This window comes from Poecilia reticulata, chromosome 9, assembly GCF_904066995.2.
Source record: "Poecilia reticulata chromosome 9, P_reticulata-male-v2, whole genome shotgun sequence".
Lineage (NCBI taxonomy): Eukaryota > Metazoa > Chordata > Actinopteri > Cyprinodontiformes > Poeciliidae > Poecilia > Poecilia reticulata.
This window is the reverse complement of record NC_088838.1, coordinates 32534072-32556615: the sequence shown is the minus strand read 5'-3', so window position 1 is coordinate 32556615 and position 22544 is coordinate 32534072. Positions and strand designations below refer to the sequence as shown.

The following is a 22544-nucleotide window of genomic DNA, read 5'->3' as shown; positions in this document are numbered from 1 at the left end:
TAAAACTGATGAAAAGGTTTTGGTTCCACTGGGAGATTATTTCACATGTAACACTGGAAAAAGTAGAGATACATGATCCAATATTAATATCTGTATCTGTTTAGACACTGAAAAACATAAAGGGTTAGGTGACAATGTTCCCGATCAATAAAGACTTTATTTATTTAAATGTATCATTTCTGATTTCACTTTCTGAGCCATTTGAAAGGTTTGTTGCAGTTTATTGTTGGTAGATTGGTTGTTATTCTTCTAATTGCTCTGACTGAACAGGTTAAAGTTGTTTTGTTTGACCAAACTGGTGAAGTTTTGGTGTATTTAAGTGTTTTGCACGGATCAGATCGGCTGATACTGAACCGCAGATTTCGATATGAGAAGTGAGAAAAGTGGATCTAGTTTTGTCTAATTTATAGCCTATTGAGGTATTTTCTCTAGAAACTAGAAGTACTTTGCATGATGTTGTGTTTTTGCAGTGTTGGGCCTGTTTTCTGCAGGAACATTAGCTTTTTTTTAACTTTCTCTCTCCTTCAAACGTCGCTGCGTAGATCCAGACCTTCTGCAGAAGTCTGATGTCCGCTGCTGCAAACAAAGAGTTTAGTTCTAGATCTGCTTAACTTTTCTGTCTCCTCTCATCTTCCCTAACCTGCCGCTTCTGCTGCTGCGAACTCGCCGAAGGTTACCTTAAGATGTTTCATGTTCCTCCTGGAGCTAGACACGTGCAGATCCGGGAACACGAGGCCGACCCGCAGATCCTGGGTAAGTGGCTTCCCGCCGGCCGGACGCCGCGGCCCGACCTCACCGCCTCGCTGGAGCTCTACCGGGAAAATGTTCCCTAAAATCAGAGATTAGAAACTCTGCATAATTTATCTCTTGTCATTTTCTCGGCCCGAGAGAATCCAGTGGCTCATTCATTATTCATAAACCTATTAAAGAGTCGCTTTTGGGTTCCATCGCTTGTTAAAATATGTTTTTAGAGTTTGAGTCCACGGATGTTTCTGGCCACACGTCGGATGAGTCGGGTTTATTTAGGCTCAGATCAACAGAAACAGGAGAACGAGTCGGTGTGAAGCCGCTTCGTTTCTCTAATTGGGTAATAAAACCTCTAATGAAGACGTTGAACACTGAAAGGTGGCTGAGAGGCCATGTAAGCTAACCGGTTAAATGACTTGGAAAACACCACAACGCATTTTAATGTTCGGATGAGCAAAGAAATCATCAAAGCAACAACTGCCTGACGGCGAAAACGATCAGCGGAGAGTTTCCACCGGAGCTGTGATGAAGCTCTTCTCCTCTGTCTGATGAAACGAGTCGCACACGTTTTGGTTAAAAGTTAAAGTTATGCTCAAACTCTCAGATTTGTATGTTTGCTCTGTCAAATCTCTGGAAGCTGAAATACCGAAACGCTACGCGATTACCTTTTAATCCTTTTCTTTGTTTTGATTTCATATTTTAGTTTAATTTTCAATCATTTTTAAACTTTTTAAATGTGTTTTTATTTAAATCAGAGGTGTTCAACACGGGGTCGTAACACCTGGGGGGCCACAGGCGTAATTTACTGTTAATTTCTGATTTTTGTATATATTTTTTCAAAATTCAAAGTTGTGTCTTTAAATACATATTAACATTCATGTTAATCCAACATGTAATAAATTAGCAGGAGGCATAAAATAATCTATATTCATTATATTCAGGTATATTTGATGTTTGAACTGTTAAGAATATCTAAAAACATGCTTAAACCTATTTTCTGACTTTCAATCAGATAATCTAAGCATTATTAGAAAAAAACAAATGGCTATGATTGTTTGCAACCTTTGGAGTTGAAGAGGAAGCACCGGGTGCAAAACGAGACGTAGGAAATAAATCAAGGAACCTGAAAACCCGGCTCAGCATACAAGTAATTTATTTTCACTACTTTACTTCAGCGCTTCACCAGGACTTAAACAGAGAGGAAGTAATAAATGTTAGGATCTCTGAGGCCAAAGCAACTGAGACAAAAACCCACGACTGAAAATAAAACAATGTTTTATCTGTCAAAGCAAAAGTTTCACACCTGATTGGCCACAGAGCCGAGAATCCATAACAAGATGTCTTCAATAATTCACAAAACAAAAAGATCTAATCACAGAATCACAGTCAGGACAAAAGATGCAGAACTTCCTAAATAATTACATAATACTGATGAAAAAGTTCTAGTTCCATTTTAGATTATTTCACTTGTAAAATGGGAAACGTGTCTTGTTATACGTGAAATAATCTGCCAGTTAGCACATATTTCTTGCTGAAAAATTACATGTAAATTAGTTTTGTTTAATTTCAGGCGCATTAAGATATTTGCACTAGAAACTAAACCAAAGTGTTTGGTCAGATTCTGTGTCTGCAGTGTGAAAACTTTAGTTTGTGTCACATTGTCTTAACTTCCATCTCATTTCTGTTCTTTTCATGAACGGCTGAATCCTCTGTGTTTTCATTTACTGCTACAAATAAAAGCCAACAGCTTCTTTTAACATAAATAAATAAAAGCAAAATATATAAAAATATATTAGTTTAACAGCTCTGAGTTTAGAGATTGTTTTACTTTCTCAAGCAGTTTGTAGGATCAGATCCACAAGTCTAATTTCTCGGGTCAAACGTCTTATTTTAACCACTTCCTGTTCTTTTTAAACTGTTTATAAAAATAAAAATTCATATCTTTCTGAATATTTTCAGATATGACTTTCCCCTTTCTGTGTTTTTATAAATTTTTCTGTTTATCATTCCAGATTCTGATTTAATACCCCTTCTAGACTGGACCGTGTCGGCGCCGACGCCTCTAAATTTGCAGTACCGTAATTCCGCCACACGTAGCGCTATCTGAAAAATTCCAACGGTTTCTGAAAGGGGAGACGTTGCACTTTCCAGCAAGTATCGGGTTAATACGGAAACTTCGCAGCTGCAGAGAGCGTAATTATTCAGGGGGCACTCGTTTAATAGACGGTATATTGCGAAAATAACTTGCTGGATATTGAAAGTTCCGGTTGTTATGGATACATGGGTAAGTATATCATCTCACATTTAAAGAACTACTTACAATTAAAATAAGGAAGATTTATTTAGGCAGACGCTCGAAAATCCGGCGCAACAGGGTTAAAGCTGTAACTTGTTTCCAACATTTATCGTGTAAAAGCTTTTCTGAAACAGGCCAGCAGCGTTTCTGCACGTGGAAGAAATGTTGATCCGATAAACAAAATGTTGATCCGATAAACAACCGAATGCTTTAAAGATGCAGTTTATGTTTTGCCTTCATGTTTTGGAAATGACTCATCCATCCATTTTCTTGCACCCTTTTTCCCTCAGTGGGGTCAGGAGGGGTGCTGGTGCCCATCTCCAGCCAACGTTTCGGGCGAGAGGCGGGGTCACCCTGGACAGGTCGCCAGTCTGTCACAGGGCAACACAGAGACACACAGGACACACAACCATGCACACACACTCACACCTAGGGGCAATTTAGAGAGACCAATTAACCTGACAGTCATGTTTTTGGACTGTGGGAGGAAACCGGAGTACCCAGAGAAAACCCACCATGCACAGGGAGAACATGGAGACTCCATGCAGAAAGACCGGGGCCGGGAATCGAACCCAGAACCTTCTTGCTGCAAGGCAACAGCTCTACCAACTGCGCCACTGTGCAGCCTCTAGAAATGACTGAATGAAAGTATAATTTATTTAGCTCTGTGGCATTTAGAACAAAAATAACCTCTGAGTAAAGTAAACTCAGGTAAAATGACAAAATAACTAATTACTGATATTTTCTGTCTGTAAAGTAAAAATAAACAATAAGAATGTGAACAATTTAATCAGATAAACTGTGGAGGGAACTAAACCAGCTGGTTAAAGTTTTCTGGCCTGAATGATGAATTAATGACACATTTTCTGAAGATATTTGTTTAAATCAAAATGCACATTTATGTAACATCACACTTTTGCCAACTTTTATTTCACTTAATTCTGGAGAGAGTTGAAATTTCTTGTAAAAACTTTTTGATGTTTCTTTAAAAAAACTAAAACAAAAGGTCAGATTTTATTTGTTGATGCATCCGATAGACAGCAGATGGGATCAGTCTGAGTTTTCTTTGCCAAAACTGTTTTTTGTTATTAAAGTAGCAGAAAGAGACTTTTAAGCGGCGAGTTTTAAATGGCTGCTGACATTTGCAAGTTTAATAATGATAAACTTGCCAAATGCAATAATTATTTTAAACAGTGAAGAACAATTATTCCTGAAAAAAGCTTCAAAGGTCCAACAAAAAGAACGGACAAATTTAAATGTCACAAAACTGAAGAAATTAAATGGTTTAAAGTACATTATTCTATGTAATTTCAATATTTTTCAACACAATTTAAAACCCAGTTTGTAGTTAAAGAAACTAGAAAAAAACTGAAGCAACTTTTGCAGGAAGCTATTAAATGTTGAGGTTTAAACTGCGACTTCCTTGGATGTTGGAGTTGATGTTCCAGTTTTCTGTTTCCAGAAAACTGAAACATTTCTTCTACATGCAGAAACGCTGCTGGCCTGTTTCTGGGTCTGAGGCGGAAACCCGTCCTGAATCCTTTTCAAACACCTGGAACGATTATTTCCACGGAGCGGAGAGGAGCGGCGCCATCCGGCTTCTTATCGCCGCTCAGCTCAAAAGCCAGCATCTGTGAGGAACCTCTGTGCACGTCGAACGGATCGCTCTCACGTCCGTAAAGGCAGCAGCGGCGCCAAACATTGAGCAGCAATGGTTCTGGAGCGACACACACACACACACACACGGCCGTCTGCTGCCTCTTTGTCGTGGGAACGGTTCGCTTCTGTCAGGTGGAGCTACAGGAAACATCCTGGCTTCAGAACAGAAGAACCGTCATGGCCGCCGTAAACCGCCGGGGAAAAGAAATAAGAGAAAACACTGAATGGAGGTGAAACTGGAATCACAAACGAGCTAAAGCTAAAACGGTGTTTTCATCTGAAATGGTTGTTAATATGTTTGTTTTTTTAAAGTGATCCAGGATGCAGAGCGGTACTGAAAAATAAAAACAGCGTTCAGTTTCTTCAGGAACTTTTAGTTCCTGAAAAAGCATCATTAAATAATTATTTTATTGAAAATGTGTAAATAATGACATTTAGTTTACAATATACACCTAAATATATATATTGGTCTAATAAACTGAATAATACATAAATGTATTGTAATAATTAAAACACTCAGTTTATAACCGTAGTGATTTAATTATTCCTTCAATTTTTAAACAAATTGCATTTCTCTTTTCGAAAAGACATTCATTAACATTAACATTACAGTAATACTAATACTAAAACTGACCAACATTATATTATGCCCCCTGTCAGTTTATTACATGTTGAACTAATGTTAATATAAAATGTTAATATAAAAACACAAACTCGTTTCGACCCTCTTAACGAACCTCCACGACCCGCTTCTGTGTCACGACCCCCATGTTGAACACCTCTGATTTAAATAAAACTGAAAATTAAACTAAAAGAATGTAATCAAACAAGAAAAATAATAAATAATTCTAAATCTTAGTGATCCAGTCCGTCGTCCAGTGGTTTTGTACTATTGGAATCAGATTTCTGCCCAGTGATTTCATCGTCGCTCCGACTTTCTCCTTGTTTTCCTTTGTTTACCGTTTTTGCCTGGCTTGTTTACAGTTCAGCTGCCGCCTGCACGGAGCCCAGTATGAAAGAAAAGCATCTCACAACTGATTACCTTTATTTCTTTTGTTCCCTGTGGCTGCGGGAAAAATCGATACTGCAGAACAGAAACGGGACCAAACAAAACACGAACCCAGCAGCTGAAAACGTTCCACAGAACCCGACCCGCTCATGTGAAGCGTCTGAAAGCTAACGACCCGCGCAGCATCAGAACCGCTCCTCTCCATCAGTAAACGCTCTTCTTCTGAAAAATGACGCTGAGAGAGAGATTACTGAGCTGCTTATTCTTCAAACTGCTGTTTTCTCAAAACTCGCATCTCCTGTCATGATGTCAATGTTTCAGAATATTAGAGCGCTGCCTTGAACCTAAACAATCAGGGAACGGGCCGTTTTCCTCTGGTGCACCTGCTAACTAATGAGAAGTCACATCAAGCTAGGGCTGGGTAATAATAACCACTTTGCGATATATATCGATGTTTTCTTTCCTAGAAAAAAATCGATATTCATCCGCAAGTATCGTAACATCCAACTGTCACCTTGCTCACTCACTGCTTGCTTCGCCAGGAGAGTGATTAGGTCATCAGGCTTAGAGTGATTCCTTCAGATGTTAAGTTAAAAAGGTATCAAACTATTCAGAGCAGGTACTTGGTGACTTTATTTACTTTACAAATGCATGTAAGCTACAGTTTGTACTGCTTCAATTAAAAGAAACATGTTTTCTCACCACTTCTTTGATTCATTCTGTCCAGCTGTCGACTTTAAGTCTGTGTCCAACCAGAGCCAGGTATTGTGTAGTTGGTGCTTTTAATCAGTTTTCAGTTAAATTAATCCAGTCCAACTCTATAACAGTCACAAAATGTCACCAAAATCACTCTGTCCCTCTAAAATCTTTCAGAAAATCACAAAAGTGTATCGAATTGTATCGTTTGCTGAATATCGCAATATATATCGCATCGTGAGCAGAATACCGTGTATCGTATCGTGAAAAAAGAAATGTAGATTTTCAGTGATTGTGCAGGTGCTCATTAAGTTCTGCTTCATAACGGCTGGAAAAACAAGAAGCTTGAGGCCCTCAGTGTTGGGGGGGAAAAGGTTTTCTCCAAGGACGGTAAATCACCTCGCTGGGTTCTGAAGCAAACGGAGCTGCTTTCACCATCTGCGGTGAAAATCCTGGCACAAAAAGAAAATCCAAACTGCAGATTGATTTCTCGTCTGTAACGACTGTAAACGTCAATCGAAGCGATTCATTAATTTACCCCATAAAATGCCAAAGTGATGATCGATCTCTGCTGGTTTACAGTGTGGCGGTCGCAACATTTAACTGAATCTCATTAATGGCAGTAAATTAGTCGTCAATAAGGCCAATCAATCAGCTATAAGTCAGACTATTAAACATAAACAACTTGTTTAGTTGCATGTGAGACATTTATGGGGTTTTTTTCTTCTGTCTCTTCATTTTGGCCTTACATTTCTAAATAATTCTCTTAAAATTTATGCCAACACATTTTAATGTACATAATGCATTTTAGTTTAGATAATAATGAGATATAAAAAATATAGAAGTTTGCTTTAAGTCAATTATTCCTTAATATTGATAAAATACTAGTTCCATTGGCAGTTTTTCTCGCTTATAAAGAGTGAAAATGTCTTCAGTGAAAAAAATCCACCAGTGGAACTTTTATTTTATTATTATTAAAGAATTATTGACTTAAAACAAGGTGATGTATCTTGGTTAAAATGTACCTGTGAGTCGGTACAAAGATATTTGCATGCATTCAGTGGCTACAGTGCTAATGAGGTTCTGTCACAAAAAACTTCTTTATATTTCACAGCTGGTTTAAAAATATCTAAAAACACATTTTTGTGTCTGTCAGAATCTGTCCACAACTGTGAATTTTTGCAAGTGCATAAATATTAAAGTGCCAGCTACAACAGCATCAAAATTTGCATTTAATTATCCATTTTATTTAATTTTTTTCTTAGTAAAATTTAGAATGTTTTTTTTTTCACTGTTGCCAGAAAGTTTAGTTTGTGCACCAGAGAAAAAAGTGTCCAAAGCTCAGCGCCTGTTAAATATTTCTGATTAATATTGATATTTAAGTAATCTAAGCCCTTTCGTAACCTTATGCTTATGCATGTAAGTGCAATCAGTGTTTCTGTGTGTGATTAATTGATTTATAATAAATCAGAGCAGAGGTCGGGCTGGTGGAGGAGGTTCTCTGGACGTTTCTTCAGTCTCATCATTTCTCCCATCGAATGACTGATTGCAGCAATCAAGAACCAGGCAACAGGACACTACATCCTCAACGGGAAGGGAGACGAGCTGAAGTCCAGGAGCTTCATCGACCTGGGAGTGGAGTGGCACTACGTCCTGGAGGGAGACGTGGAGACGCTGCACACCGACGGGCCTCTGCACGACCCCGTGGTGGTTCTGGTGAGGCGCCGCAGCGCAGAGGCTTCAGAAACAGAATCAGGCCACTGAAACGTCAAGAAACGTCTCCTAACTTGCACTGCAAAAACACAAAATCCTACCAAGTATTTGTGGTCTAGCTCTTACTATTAGAAAATAAGACGACACTAATTTACTAGTAAATTTTCAGCAAGACGTAGGAGCTTGTTTAAGTCAATAATTCCTTAATATTGACTAAAAAGTTCTAGTTCCATTGGTAGATTATTTTACTTATGACATTAGAAAAATATCATATTATACGTGAAATAATCTTCCAATGGAACTTGTGCTTTTTCATACATATTAAGGAATTATTTACTTATAAAACAAGCTACTATATCCTGCTGAAAAGTTACTTGTGAGCTAGTTGTGTCGTATTTCAAGTGTACAAAGATATTTGAGCTGGAAACTGGACCAAGATTACTTGACAATATTTAATGCTTTTGCAGTGCAGGCATTTTACATTTTAAATTTCAAGTGTTTTCAACACTTTAAAGTGGATCTATTAGGATAAATTTACATTTTGTTCTTACATTTTGAGTCTAACTGATATTAAAAACTGTCCAAGCGATTAAAAAGCCACCCAGACATTTTTTGGTGTCTGAAAAATGAGCCGTTTCAAAACCATCCTGATCGTTTACTCACATTGGACAGGTATTGCACCGTTACCTAGCAACCCCAGCGAAGCTCCACCCTGTCACCTAGCAACCCAATCTGAGCTCCAGCACGTTTGGTCAGCTGGTTTTGTTGTTGTGGACTTACCATTCAGAAACCACTTGCTGCTTCCTTGTTGGTTGTGCAGGAGGCTCCACTTCTGCATTTCAAAGATGTACAGTTGCACAATTATGCATCCATTTGCAGCTATTTTCACATAAAAATGCAAAAGTCGAGTTTGGGGGTCGTGGCCAGCAGCAGCTTATTTGGATTTAAAGTGACAGAGGCCTTAAAACAGCTCAAAATAGGCAAAACTAAAGACTCATCATTTAATGATTTTGAGTAAAAAACGTAACAAATATGTTTTGAATCAACCATAGACGGATTATAATAACCTTTAACATGTAGATATCACCACTTCTGTTTACACTTTAAACATCGTTTTTAACCAGTAAGATCTCACATTCGTCTTCTGTGGCATTTCGCCAGGTTGACACACAGATGTGATGTTGTGTTGATCGTTTTAAGTGCTGTCCAGTCGTTCTAAGCCCAAAGCAAAAGCTGCGCCCACATTCTCAGCACCAGTGGAGCCTGTTCCCAGTTGGACTCCAACAATTCTGCTGCATGGACAGGATTATGATCCTTCTGTCTGTGATTTTCATTCATGTTCTGATCTTCTAACCCAGAGGAGTTTCATTTTGGGCAACATCAGCATCATAAACGTCTGAAAGGTTGGTTGTGCCAGAATGCACTGATAAAAACTGCTAATATATGGATAAATAGATGTCTCCGCATTCACTAAGTAATTCTTAAATAATATTGAACATCCAGGATTTCATGATTGTTTTTGTGATTTTTGCAATAAAAATCAAAGATTTTGATGTGACTTTTTGTTTCTCCTAGTATTGATAACCGACTGTAACTTGACATGCAGTAAAAAAATACACTTAAACACTTAAACCCAATGATTTTATTGATTTTTGTGGAAAATTTTGAATAATCTCACAAACATACATTAGTGTGAAACGCAACAAAAACCTGGAGGCATCTGGAGTTTAGAGGGCCCCAATAAAAAGTTATGACGGGCCGGATGTGGCCCCCGGACCCTCAGTTTGACAGGTTCTAACCCTCACTTAGCAAGGGTAATTTAATCTGAAGATTATAAGTGAATGAAAAGGTTTCTACGAACCATCTTTAATGAGTCATTGAGTCGTGACCATGTTATTATTCAGAGCTGCTCTGATGTATTTCAATAGGACGATAATAGCTTGTGTTTTTATTAAAGACAACACAGAAGTAGACGAGTAAAGAGGGAGTATTGCTCACCTCCTGGTGGCGCAGAGCTTTCTCTAACCTTCTCTCACTCTCCTCTAATTACCCATCTCATCACGAGCCAATTACCCCAGCATGGCTGCACAATCAGCCGTCCTGGCTTTGTTATTTTCCCCTCCTATTGAAATTATCCACAGTTTATGTGAACAGCTCCAGTCTCTCACTGTGTGGATCCGGCTGTAACGCGCCGGCTTTTGTCTTCACTCTCTTCCGGGTTTGTAGATTATACCGAAGGACAATGAGACACGATCCACGTTGATGTACAAGTACATCATCCACGAGGACTCGGTGCCGGTCAACAACAACAACGTGATCCAGGAGGAAGCGTACGAGTGGGCCCTGAAGAGCTGGTCTCCGTGCTCAAAGCCCTGCTCTGGAGGTAAATCATCACATTATCCTTCTGTCACAAAGGTCTTAGAGGGACGTGGCTTCCAGCTGACACTCTAACATTTTCTACTTTTAAGTCCCGCCGAGCAGCTGGTGCTTGTAAACTATGATCCCAGTTTAATTCTCACACTTTAAACGAGTTTAATAAGTATGATGGAGTATTAGTGCCATACTAGGAGGAATTAAAAATATTAAATTATGACTGTAAGGTCCTAACATTAAAGAATAAAGTGATAATGTTACAAAATAATATGATGATAAGCACAAAATATTTTAAACATTAAGTCCTGAAAGTCATAATATTACGAGACAAAGTGGCATTATGATAATAAGCACATAATGTTGCAAGCATAGTTATAAATCTACAAGAAATAAGTCATATTTTACAAAAACAAAGTCGTAATATTAAGAGAATACATTTTTAATGTTGTAATAAACTCGTATTTTGAGTATAAAGTCATAAAAATACAAGAATAAAGTACATAATCCACGATGAAGCTTGATTTTATTTTATCTTTCTATTTTATTTTATTTTTTTACATATTTTTGCCCTGACGTTCTGTTGTCGATTTTGGCCCACATGACATGAAGTTTGTCCTAAAGACTTTCCTTACGATTTGTTTTGTCAGTCAGTCAGTGGGTTGTTATAAATCATCTGACGCCTCATTTGAATAATGTTTTGCTCTTTACTCGTTTTAATCACTTGATGGGGCCCATCTGTTGGTTTCTGAGTGCCGCCGCTCTGCCTGCTGTGGTTAAGGATCTTTTCATCCACTCTGCTCAGTATCTGACGCTCTGCTGCATGAGGCAAAAATAATTCAGCTTGTTTATTCATTTGATCTGTAGCGCTTAAATCTACAGTATGTAACTTTTATAATTATATATAAATATTCCTGACAGTATGAGACAGATAATCTGTTTAAAAATCGATATCCTCTGCCTTCTCCAGTGCTAACTAGTAGCAACCAATCAGAGCCAGGAGGCGGGGCTTAGTGCTGTCAATCATGCAGTTGTGAAAGCTAATGATGGTTAGCACAGCGAATAAACGGTTTTCCTGAAACGGTAAGTAATTTCTCCCCCTCTAGCACGTTTAGCACCGAGTACATGAGGTTGATTGCCAGCACTAAGACCCTCCTCCTGGCTCTGATTGGTTGTTTTTGGCAGTAGCAGCTCAGGAAGGAGGAAGAAATTGATCTTTTCACAGATTATCTGTATCATAACAAACTGTCACAGCATGGTGGCAGTTAAATACACATGTAAAAGGATATTTTGTTTTTTAAAATAAAAGTTACGTACTGCAGCTTTAAGCCTCGGGGGTCTGGATACATAAAAATCTAAGATCTCCCTGCTGAGGTGGAGATACTCATGTCTGGCAACACGATCCTGCTTCTGGAGCTCTGTGGCTGATTATTACTGCCGTTTAAACCATTTAATAAATGTCATAAAATCAATTGATTGCTTTTGCAACCCGTAATTAAAGAGGGTCTCCTCTCTCCCAGGGTCTCAGTACACCAAGTACGGCTGTAGGAAGAAGGGAGACACCAAGATGGTCCACCGCGGATACTGTGAGGCAAACAAGAAGCCGAAGCCGATCCGCCGGATGTGTAACCTTCAGGACTGCACTCAGCCTCAGTGAGTACAGCTTTCAGGCACAAAGCGCAAAAATACAAATAAATAAAAGCTTAAAAATGTTAAATTACCTAAATGTAACTCTATTTATTTAGATTTAGAGGGAAGTTGAAATGAAAAACTCTTGTTTTTAATCTGTATAACTTTTGGTTTACATTGGACTCATTATTTTCCCAAAGTACAAAAATGAAAGTGTTAAGAGAAGGTGAAGCTAAAAACAGTCTAAAAAAAAGTGAAGATTTAACACAGGTGTGGCAAAAGAGTGAAAAAGAAACTGAAACCTTTTGTTGTTTTCTACACAGAAACAGGAAATAAACTCCCTTTGCTACTCGGGACTGAAAGTCAGCTTTAGGTTCAACGTTCATCACTTTGTTTACTTCTAAAATCACTGAACATTCAAAAAATGTCTTTGCACTTTGAACTACACAGCACAACACACCACATGTCAGACTCAGTTTTTTATATCATGTAAAAAACTGAGTGAAATGTTTCTTGTTATGAAAGCAGAACTAGGCATGACTCAGTTTTGCAAACTTTAAAAACTCCAATATTTCCTTTTAGTGACCCTTTCAGTTATTTAAAGTCCTGCAGACTTTAAATTTCTCTTCGTAATGAGAGGTCAGAGGAAGAGAAAATGCAGACCAGAGTTTTCTGCATGATGCACAGAGTTTGTTTCCTGCATCTGCACAGCCGCTTACAAAAAAGACACCTTCCGACACAGCCGCTTTCCAAACTAATTTGGAAAAATATTAGCAAATTCTGTAATATTTTACTGGTGGTGGACTCACTGCTGCTAATGCGCTAAGAGCTGATAAAACTCTTTGCTGGCTCACTTAGCTTCTCATAAATTATCCAGAAAAATTCCAATTTACTTGTCTGTTTTGTTTAACGTATATTTTAAAGTTTTGGTTGCAAATTGTTAAGACTTCTTGAAGTAGTTGGACGTTTATGTTCATGCTCTTATTTTGAAGTTGGTGAAGATCCATTTCCTCTCCTCGTGGTCTAAAAGATTCTTCCAGGAATCTTTATAGAACAAATGACAAGTATACAAAAAAAGAATTCACTCATATGAACAAACAACCAGGGCTGCTAATAAACAAATCTGCCGGTTCGCCACCTGTGATGTGGTGCGGCATTTATTCTTTACCCAGAATGCATTGCTTTAAGGCTTTGGGAAACAACGAAACAATCAACTGATGTCCTTCCTGATCATGGACAGTCAGAAAAAAATCAGCAGAGGAGTTACGAAGACTCAACAACGATAAAACTAGCGTTCTAGCCTGAGCTTTTGCTGCTTGCATAGCACGTTAGCATTAGCACAGCTAATGATTAATGTTGTAGTTAATGCTTTATGATTAACTCTTTAATTAGCGGTTAGATGGAATAAGCTTTCTAAATTGCTCTTAGTTGTGAAAATTGATGATTTCAGGGATTTTTCTTACCTGCATACAGACACTGTGATGAATGTCTGAGGGAAAAGCTGGATATGAATACATGTAGAGTTACGTCCTAATTATAATATCAGCTAGTTTACAAAGAAACATCCCATTTGAACAGTAGCTTATGTTTAAACAAGGTCACATAAAAGACTTGATTATTTAAAAAGTGTCATAAATTGCCAAAGTCTTGATTAAAATAGTGATTTGTTTGTAGAGGTTGGTTCCCTTTGGCTGCCAGACAGGATGTGCCGAAGCAGAAATGACGGCGCCTCCTCAGTTTCCTCCGCGTTTCATTTGCATAATGTATGCAGATGTTTGCTTCAGAAAAGTGCGTCCAAATTACAGGTGTTTGTTAGGCGGACATGGCCGTCTGCCATACGTTGATAAGACAATGGAGGTAATTTACAAGCTAATGAAAGCGGCGAAATTGCTGCTTCCATTTCTGTGCAAGTCTAATGCGTCATCTGGGACAGCTTAGCATCTATAAACAGAGGCTTATTCACCCACTAATGTTCTGAACTTTTAGTCAATAACCCAGAGAAGGATTTCACGCTGCAGACAGACTGTAAATCTTTTCATTTTCCTTCTGCTTTTGCAGGAGTGTGAGCCGCAGCTTTCTAGCGGCACCAATATCCTCCACCAGAATGAATAAATACAGACATCAAACTCGCCTCTGATGCATGTAAGGAGGAGTGACTGTCTGCTGCTGCTGTTGAAACCTATTAGGAAGCACCAGAGCGTTATGTCAGATCAAATACTCCCTGGTTTTAAGTGGAGCTGAAAGAGAAACTATGGATTCTGGGGGTTTCTGAAGGGAAGATTAATCGTGTTTTTCATGAGATCGTTGCTGTTTGATAAAATCACAAGTTGCTGCTGAACTTCAGAGTTTTTAAAAACTTCCTCAGAGCCGAGGCCTGATGCAGTTTTCACTCAGATGTATTTATTTGAAATGCTCTGGGGTTTTTTCTAAAAACAGATGTAACTTTAAGGTGAGGCTGTAATTCAAAGGGCTTCACATGATGAAAACATAAAATAGTTACAGTGACATAATAAAGTTGTACTACAGACTGAAAGTTATTGTTATAAAGAGAACAGATTTTAGCTTTGATCCGAGTTTCGGACCACCAGAAGGGTTGGGAATCTCTTTGTTTGATAAACTTGGGGCCCCCAAACAGCATCTTGCTCTGGGCCCCCATAAAGCTAGAAACGGCCCTGTTAGCATAAAGCTAAACTGAAACACAAGCAGTACGCTCCATTATCATGGACCTTACCAAGCTCCGCCCAGAAACGCCCCTCGAAAGTCCCACATGGCTTCATGTCTCACATTAACCTCCTGGCAGAGCTAATAGCTTCTATGGGATTTTTCATTTCGACTGACTGCAGAGTATTTCTGAGTCGACTAGTTTAGCATTTTTGCCTAATTTTCACAAAATATCAGCCACGACAATGGACAGGGGAACCAACAAGTTCATGTCATCTTTTTTGGACGACATCAAGGTGTTTTAGCCACACAATGCCTCCAAGATTGTGGAAATTGCAGCTAAATGCTACCAGTCAATGAAGAAAACAGCAGATTCTCAGACCCTCAGCATAAATATAGCTGGACAAGATCACTGATGGCTGTTGTTCTTGCAAGGCTGGGTAAGACGGGCATTCATGGTTTAGAGGGTTCGAATGTGCCTACGCCTGATACACGGTACTCGGTGCTAGCGCGGCTAACACGATTACAGTTTAGTAAAAGCTAACGTGGCTAACACGATTACAGTTTAGTAAAAGCTAGCGTGGCTAACACGATTACAGTTTAGTAAAAGCTAGCGTGGCTAACACGATTACAGTTTAGTAAAAGCTAGCGTGGCTAACACGATTACAGTTTAGTAAAAGCTAGCGTGGCTAACACGATTACAGTTTAGTAAAAGCTAGCGTGGCTAACACGATTACAGTTTTGTAAAAGCTAGCATGGCTAACACGATTACAGTTTAGTAAAAGCTAGCATGGCTAACACGATTACAGTTTAGTAAAAGCTAGCGTGGCTAACACGATTACAGTTTAGTAAAAGCTAGCGTGGCTAACACGATTACAGTTTAGTAAAAGCTAGCGTGGCTAACACGATTACAGTTTAGTAAAAGCTAGCGTGGCTAACACGATTACAGTTTAGTATAAGTTAGCGTGGCTAACACGATTACAGTTTAGTAAAAGCTAGCGTGGCTAACACGATTACAGTTTAGTAAAAGCTAGCGTGGCTAACACGATTACAGTTTAGTAAAAGCTAGCGTGGCTAACACGATTACAGTTTAGTAAAAGCTAGCGTGGCTAACACGATTACAGTTTAGTAAAAGCTAGCGTGGCTAACACGATTACAGTTTAGTAAAAGCTAGCGTGGCTAACACGATTACAGTTTAGTAAAAGTTAGCGTGGCTAACACGATTACAGTTTAGTAAAAGCTAGCGTGGCTAACACGATTACAGTTTAGTATAAGTTAGCGTGGCTAACACGATTACAGTTTAGTAAAAGCTAGCGTGGCTAACACGATTACAGTTTAGTAAAAGCTAGCGTGGCTAACACGATTACAGTTTAGTAAAAGCTAGCGTGACTAACACGATTACAGTTTAGTAAAAGCTAGCGTGACTAACACGATTACAGTTTAGTAAAAGCTAGCGTGACTAACACGATTACAGTTTAGTAAAAGCTAGCGTGACTAACACGATTACAGTTTAGTAAAAGCTAGCGTGACTAACACGATTACAGTTTAGTAAAAGCTAGCGTGACTAACACGATTACAGTTTAGTAAAAAGCCTTTTCAGGTGAAATAAAATCTTTAATGTATGTCAGATACGGTACACATTGCATATTGATCTGTTCAGCTAACGTAAGGCTGTAACAGACAGGCTTCAAGGTGTAGAAGTTGTATCGGTACTGCCATTATGCTGTACTTGACTAAAAGGTTTTCATAATGGATGTGTTTATTATCCCCATTCACTAAACACAAAGAAAGCAAAGCAATAATACTTACACCAGCAGACACTTTGTTCTTATTGATCCTACGACGGTTGAGCTGCAAATGCGGTCGTGCTCAAGCTTTGATCCAAGCAAGGCTTTCCGTTTCAGATTTTGGAAATCTGTGAATTTTAGTTCCACAAACACGATCAGGATACCTGACATTGCCTGTACAGATACCCCACTGACGGTGGAGAACCATTCTTTTTAGAGTCCTGACGCAAAAACTTTCTGCCGGTCTGCTAGTCCACAATGTACATTAGCTTGTGTTTGTGAGACGGTGACCCACATGATAGCTGCGCTGTGACGTAAAATGGGCATTAGCCAATGAAAGGCGGACCCTGTGGTGAGGTCCATTATCTGGTGTTTTAAGACTTGATCTTTACAATGTAACCTGAGAATCCATGACGGGATATTTCACTGTTCTGACGACAACATGAGACGCTGCTTGGCTGTAGCTCCTTCGTTGGATGGTGAGTCTTTATCACCAAACCCTTAATGTTCCCTTAATGTTCGCTGGTTTATCTGCTGTGAGCGTTTTGCCTGCAGGAGCGCTGCTGACTGTGACAGTGAGTGGAACAAGGCTCAGCTCTCAAAAATAAAATCCTGTGATTTTCCGCTGACAAAGCAGCAGATGGCAGCGCCTGGACAAAAACACATTTTTACCAACATCTTGTATTGATGCTGGGGAAATCTGACTTCTGGTTGAAGCTACGGTGGCCCTGAAGTTCAAACTACATGAACAAACACTAAGCTCAACTACAAATTAACAAAACAGAGCAGGAAGTTGTTTAATCCATTTTATTTATGGTTTTGTGTGGTTTTTATTTCCTGTTTACTTATTGTCTTTGGTTGTTTGCTTATGCTACCATCAATATATTACGTGAAAATGGTCTCAAAATAATAATAATTAAAGTTTACTGCAATAATTACTGCCACAATTTATCATTTGAATTGGTCATTCGGGAAACATTCCTGTTTTCCATCCGCATTTTGTCCAACATCATGATGCTTCCACACTTTCCTTCCAGTTTATAGGAATTTGTTGAACAATTCTCAACCCAGTTTTTGTACTTTCTGCATCTCCTTAGATATTTTCTCTGCTTGATTCTTTTAACAGATCAGCGTCTTTTCCCAACCAAAATGTCTTTCCGTGTTTTTATTTAGGGAATGAGAAGCTGAGTTGAATAAACATGTGGTCAGCAGAAAGATAATCGCCCATGAAGTAATTAACCGACAGGAGGCTCCTGCCTTTTTACTTTTGGTGGAAAATTATATTTTCTTTACAGAAGCTTCACTTTTGAGTTTATATAAAGTCAGCTCACCGAAAGGCGTTTTAAAATTTATTCCCTGGAAGCAACTCAAGCAGCATTTCAACGTTTTGTTCTACAGAAATGTTATTTGTTTCGAACACGATGTAAGCATAAAATCACTCAGAGGAACAAGGAAAACAAAAGACTCATATTTTTGTACCACAATAATCTTAACATGCTTCTGACTTTCCAAACTGAAGAAACAAATGAACATTTATTTCTTCAGAGCTGTTTCACATTCTGACATAAACATTTTAATAATCTAAATTATTAATTCATCTGGATTATTTTCCGCCTCTCTCTCCTGAAACTTTACAAAATAAAATATGTTGCAGTTTAAGACCTGGGGAGTTTATTAAGTATTTTAAAAAGTATTTCTGTTGGAGTTTCTAGAGCAAATATCTAGATAATACAAAACTAATTTACAAGTATTTTTTAACAAGATACAGAAGCTTGTTTAAGTCAATAATTCCTTAATATTGATGAAAAAGTTCTAGTTCTATTTATTGGAAAAAATGTTACAAAATAAATAATCTGCCAAGTATTTTTCCATAAATATTAAATTATTTTCTTGAAATAAGCTCCTTTATCTTGCTGAAAAACTTATTTGTTAGTTAATTTTGACTGAGCAAAAATACTTGGTAAGATTTTGAGTTTTTGCAGTGCATGGAAAACCATCTCAGGACAAATGAGACAAACAAAAAGAAATATAAAAACTAGTTTATATACTAGTTTATATAAAAACTAGTTTATATTTCTGGACAAGAAAGAGACTAACCTTTTTCTGCTTAAATAAATTAAACCGAATACATGTTTTACTAAGATAAATGCCACAGTCACTACAAGACACAGTTTTTATTATTTCTTGCTTATTTTTCAGGCTTGTTTTAAACTAAACTCAGTAAGAAAAATGTCCGACTTTCCACACAAATGTTAAAATGAATAGATTTAATTTAATATTCTGTGAGCGTCGGTGATAATGAATAAATGTAAGTTTATCTAAAAGGTCACCAAAGTATTAATTTTACCTGATTCTTGCCATTTATAATGGAATAACAAAAAAATTAATCAAATTAATTATCACATTCAGGTTCTGATCACGTGCAGGAATCATTTCCTCTTTTGGAGAAGATTGTTGGCAGAAAGACATGAATAAAAGAAAGTTGATGATGGAAACACAACAAAAAGAGATCAATTTACCAAATCCAGGAGGATTTCTTAACCTGCTTTACATCAGGGTGACACGTTTGAGTCATATTGGAAAAGATCAATCAGAAAAACCAGCCGTGTGAAAACCAGCAGCAGCTGGAGGCGATTCTGAGCCGTTTGCCTGAGTGGGTCACTGCAGGCGGAGCAGAGCTGCTGCTGCTGCGTCTGCAGGAAGGAGCTTTACTGGCAGCCGTCCCTGGAAACTGTTGCAGCCTCACTCATCCGAGGCGGCTGCTCCAGGTCACCATGAACTTCAGTGGTGAGAGAAAATGCAACGTAACGTTTGAGAGCACTCACGGTGCTAATGCTAATGTTAGCCACCAGCTAACGTAGCGTTAGAAAATGCAACGTAACGTTTGAGAGCGCTCACGGTGCTAATGCTAATGTTAGCCACCAGCTAACGTAGCGTTAGTGAGTGCGTCTGCAGAAAGGAGCAGCTTTATGGCAGCCGTCCCTGGAAACTGTTGCAGCCTCACTCATCCGAGGCGGCTGCTCCTGCAGGAGGCGGCTGCTTCAGGTCACCATGAACTTCAGTGGTGAGAGAAAATGCAACGTAGCGTTTAAGAGCGCTCTCTAACGCTACGTTAGCTGGCGGCTAATGTTAGCGGCCAGCTAACGTAGCGTTAGAAAATGCAACGTAACGTTTGAGAGCACTCACGGTGCTAATGCTAATGTTAGCCACCAGCTAACGTAGCGTTAGAAAATGCAACGTAACGTTTGAGAGCGCTCACGGTGCTAATGTTAGCCACAGGCTAACGTAGCGTTAGAAAATCCAACGTAACGTTTCAGAGCACTCACGGTGCTAATGTTAGCCACCAGCTAACGTAGCGTTAGAAAATGCAACGTAACGTTTGAGAGCGCTCACGGTGCTAATGCTAATGTTAGCCACCGGCTAACGTAGCGTTAGAAAATCCAACGTAACGTTTGAGAGCGCTCACGGTGCTAATGCTAATGTTAGCCACCGGCTAACGTAGCGTTAGAAAATCCAACGTAACGTTTGAGAGCGCTCACGGTGCTAATGCTAATGTTAGCCACCGGCTAACGTAGCGTTAGAAAATCCAACGTAACGTTTGAGAGCGCTCACGGTGCTAATGCTAATGTTAGCCACCGGCTGCTCCGTTCGGCTCCAGACCTGCAAAATATGAAAGAAACTTTCAAACTTCTTCTAACAACTTTTTTTAAACCAACTTTTATTTTCTCCCCTGAAATGTGAACTTCTTTTACAGATAAGTGTAAACTGCAGAAACACAAAAGTATTTTTGGTCTAGTTTCCAGTGCTAATATCTTAACACACTTAAAATAAGGCAAAACTAATTTACAAATAGTTTTTCTGCAAGATATAGGCGCTTGTTTTCAGTCATTAATTCCTTCATATTTATGAAATATTGGTCGATTATTTCACCGATAGCATGGTATTGGTGAAATAAACTATTATTTTTCATATTAACTTAAAACAAGCGCTTGTCTTACTGTCACAATAACAAATTTTCCTGGACGATAAATCGTCCCAGAAGTTATTGCGACAAACGATGATATTGTTGTCCAATTATATATTGATAATGGGATAATACTGCAAGAACAGATTCTCAAAGATCAATAAACTTTGAATTTTAATGAACATTTAACTCTGGAATTGGATGAGGTTTTTAAATATCCAAAATAAATAAACAAAACAACAGAAAACAAATAAAATAAATTATGCCGTCTCTTTAAGAAAGGAGATATTTGAGTCCAAAACACCAGACTGAAGACTTTTGTCATCCAGTTTTTTTCAGAACGATAAATTATGCAAATTGAATTATTTAGGTTATTTATTTCGTTTTTTATTGATGTTAAAAAAGCTTTTATATCTTCATGAAAGGTTATTGTATTTTTGCATGTTTTGTGGATTCAAAATGCTTAGAAACAGTCAAACATTTTTGCTTTGTTTTACAAAAAAATGCACAAATTTTCTACAAATAATTTGAATACTGAACTGCAAACCTCAGAGGGTCCAGTTCAGCGCTTCCCTGACCCGTGGGCTCCAGCCGCCAACACCTCAGATGTGTTCAAACAACTTTGTGTCCATCAGAAAGTTCTGCTTTTTCTCTCCTGCTGCTGCTCAACGGCTGAAAGAGTCGTCAGATTTGAGACGTTGTTGTTGCGTCGTGTTTGGAGAAAACGTTCTGAAGAGACGAACTTCATCAGAGCAACAAGGAAAAGGATATTTAAAAATCAGAAGAAACTCGAGCTGAGCAGGAGCCGAAGTGGCTTCTTGTGAAGGAACAGAGGAAGTAGCATCTCTACGGGCAAACAGAAGCTGCACAAGAAAAAACACAAGATAGTAATTACAGTCTCTCCGTGTTTAACATCCAGAAAACAGATACTCACATTTTATCCCAGCGTTTTTACTTCAGATCTCTACAGACACGGATCATCTTCACTCCCACTGGAGTTAGAAATTAATCTGCAACAGCTGGATTAAAACAACCTCATTCAATCCATAACTTTACGCTTTACGCATTATTTAGACCAAAAAATGTAAGAATGCACAACATGAGCTGCTGTTTAAACTGAGTTATGCAACAAATAACACGTTTTTTATTTATTACAGCTCCAGTACTTCTATGTACTTAAGTATTCAATAGTTATTTAATGTTTAATTATCAACCCCATCTGTGAGGCTGAAGTTTATTCATGAAGCTTCGTTTCCATGTTACATGTTTCTCTATTAGTCTCTTGGCTCGACTATCAAACAGATTAAATATTAACAGGTGTAGCCAACACCTGAATAAATTATACAACTATTATTTTAAAGTTTATTTTGGACGTTTTTAATAAGATTGCATTCAATCATGCCTGTGTGCGCGCTGCTCAGTCCTTTCCCCTTTGCTCTATTAGCTTCTCCCCAGCAGAGCGAAATGCTAGTTAGCATAGCCACTGTTGGTTATAATTGGGAGATAACTGGTTTTCCTGTAACAATGAGTTCTTTTTACCCCATTTGCACATTTAGCAGCGCATAGATGAGGGTGATTGACAGCTCTAAGGCCCGCCTCCTGACTCTGATTGGTTGTTTTTGGTTGTATTTCTTCAGATGTCTTAGATCATCTTTCATTTACATTTAACTGAACATTTACAGCCTTTTCACACCAAACCTCTTCAATCTGCAGCATTTTTACCATTTATCAACGCGTTTCCCCACCTGGAAGCCATTTTAAATTTAACCTCCTTCCCGCATTCACCTTTGACCTGAGGCAGAGGAGCCAATCCCAGCGCTGGCTGATGCAGCTGGGTCGGCTCAGATCCAATCAGCGCCGTCGCTGTAAAAGTTTCACACCATCATGGTGGAGCGTTGAACTCCGACAGGGAAAATTATGACCCACTGGCTCCAAAGTGAGGATAACACGGGGGTCAAAAATAAAATCCCAGCATGCATCAGCCTGCAGAAAACCAGCGTTAAGGAACCAGGG

The 22544-nt window shown here is 38.6% G+C and overlaps 1 protein-coding gene across 6 annotated transcripts in view; it reads left to right on the top strand.

Annotated features, from left to right (window-relative positions):
* Window positions 1-22544, top strand: part of adamts3 (ADAM metallopeptidase with thrombospondin type 1 motif, 3) — a 200617-nt gene that overhangs the window by 160858 nt on the left and 17215 nt on the right. For 5 of the 6 annotated variants that reach the window (XM_081610940.1, XM_081610943.1, XM_081610941.1 and 2 more), the window contains 4 exons: window positions 673-753; window positions 7960-8123; window positions 10347-10503; window positions 12011-12143. In XM_081610940.1, coding sequence (XP_081467066.1) covers window positions 673-753; window positions 7960-8123; window positions 10347-10503; window positions 12011-12143 — 535 coding nt within the window. The remainder of the gene's footprint in view (window positions 1-672; window positions 754-7959; window positions 8124-10346; window positions 10504-12010; window positions 12144-22544) is intronic. The other variant, XM_081610942.1, reaches the window with a different exon arrangement.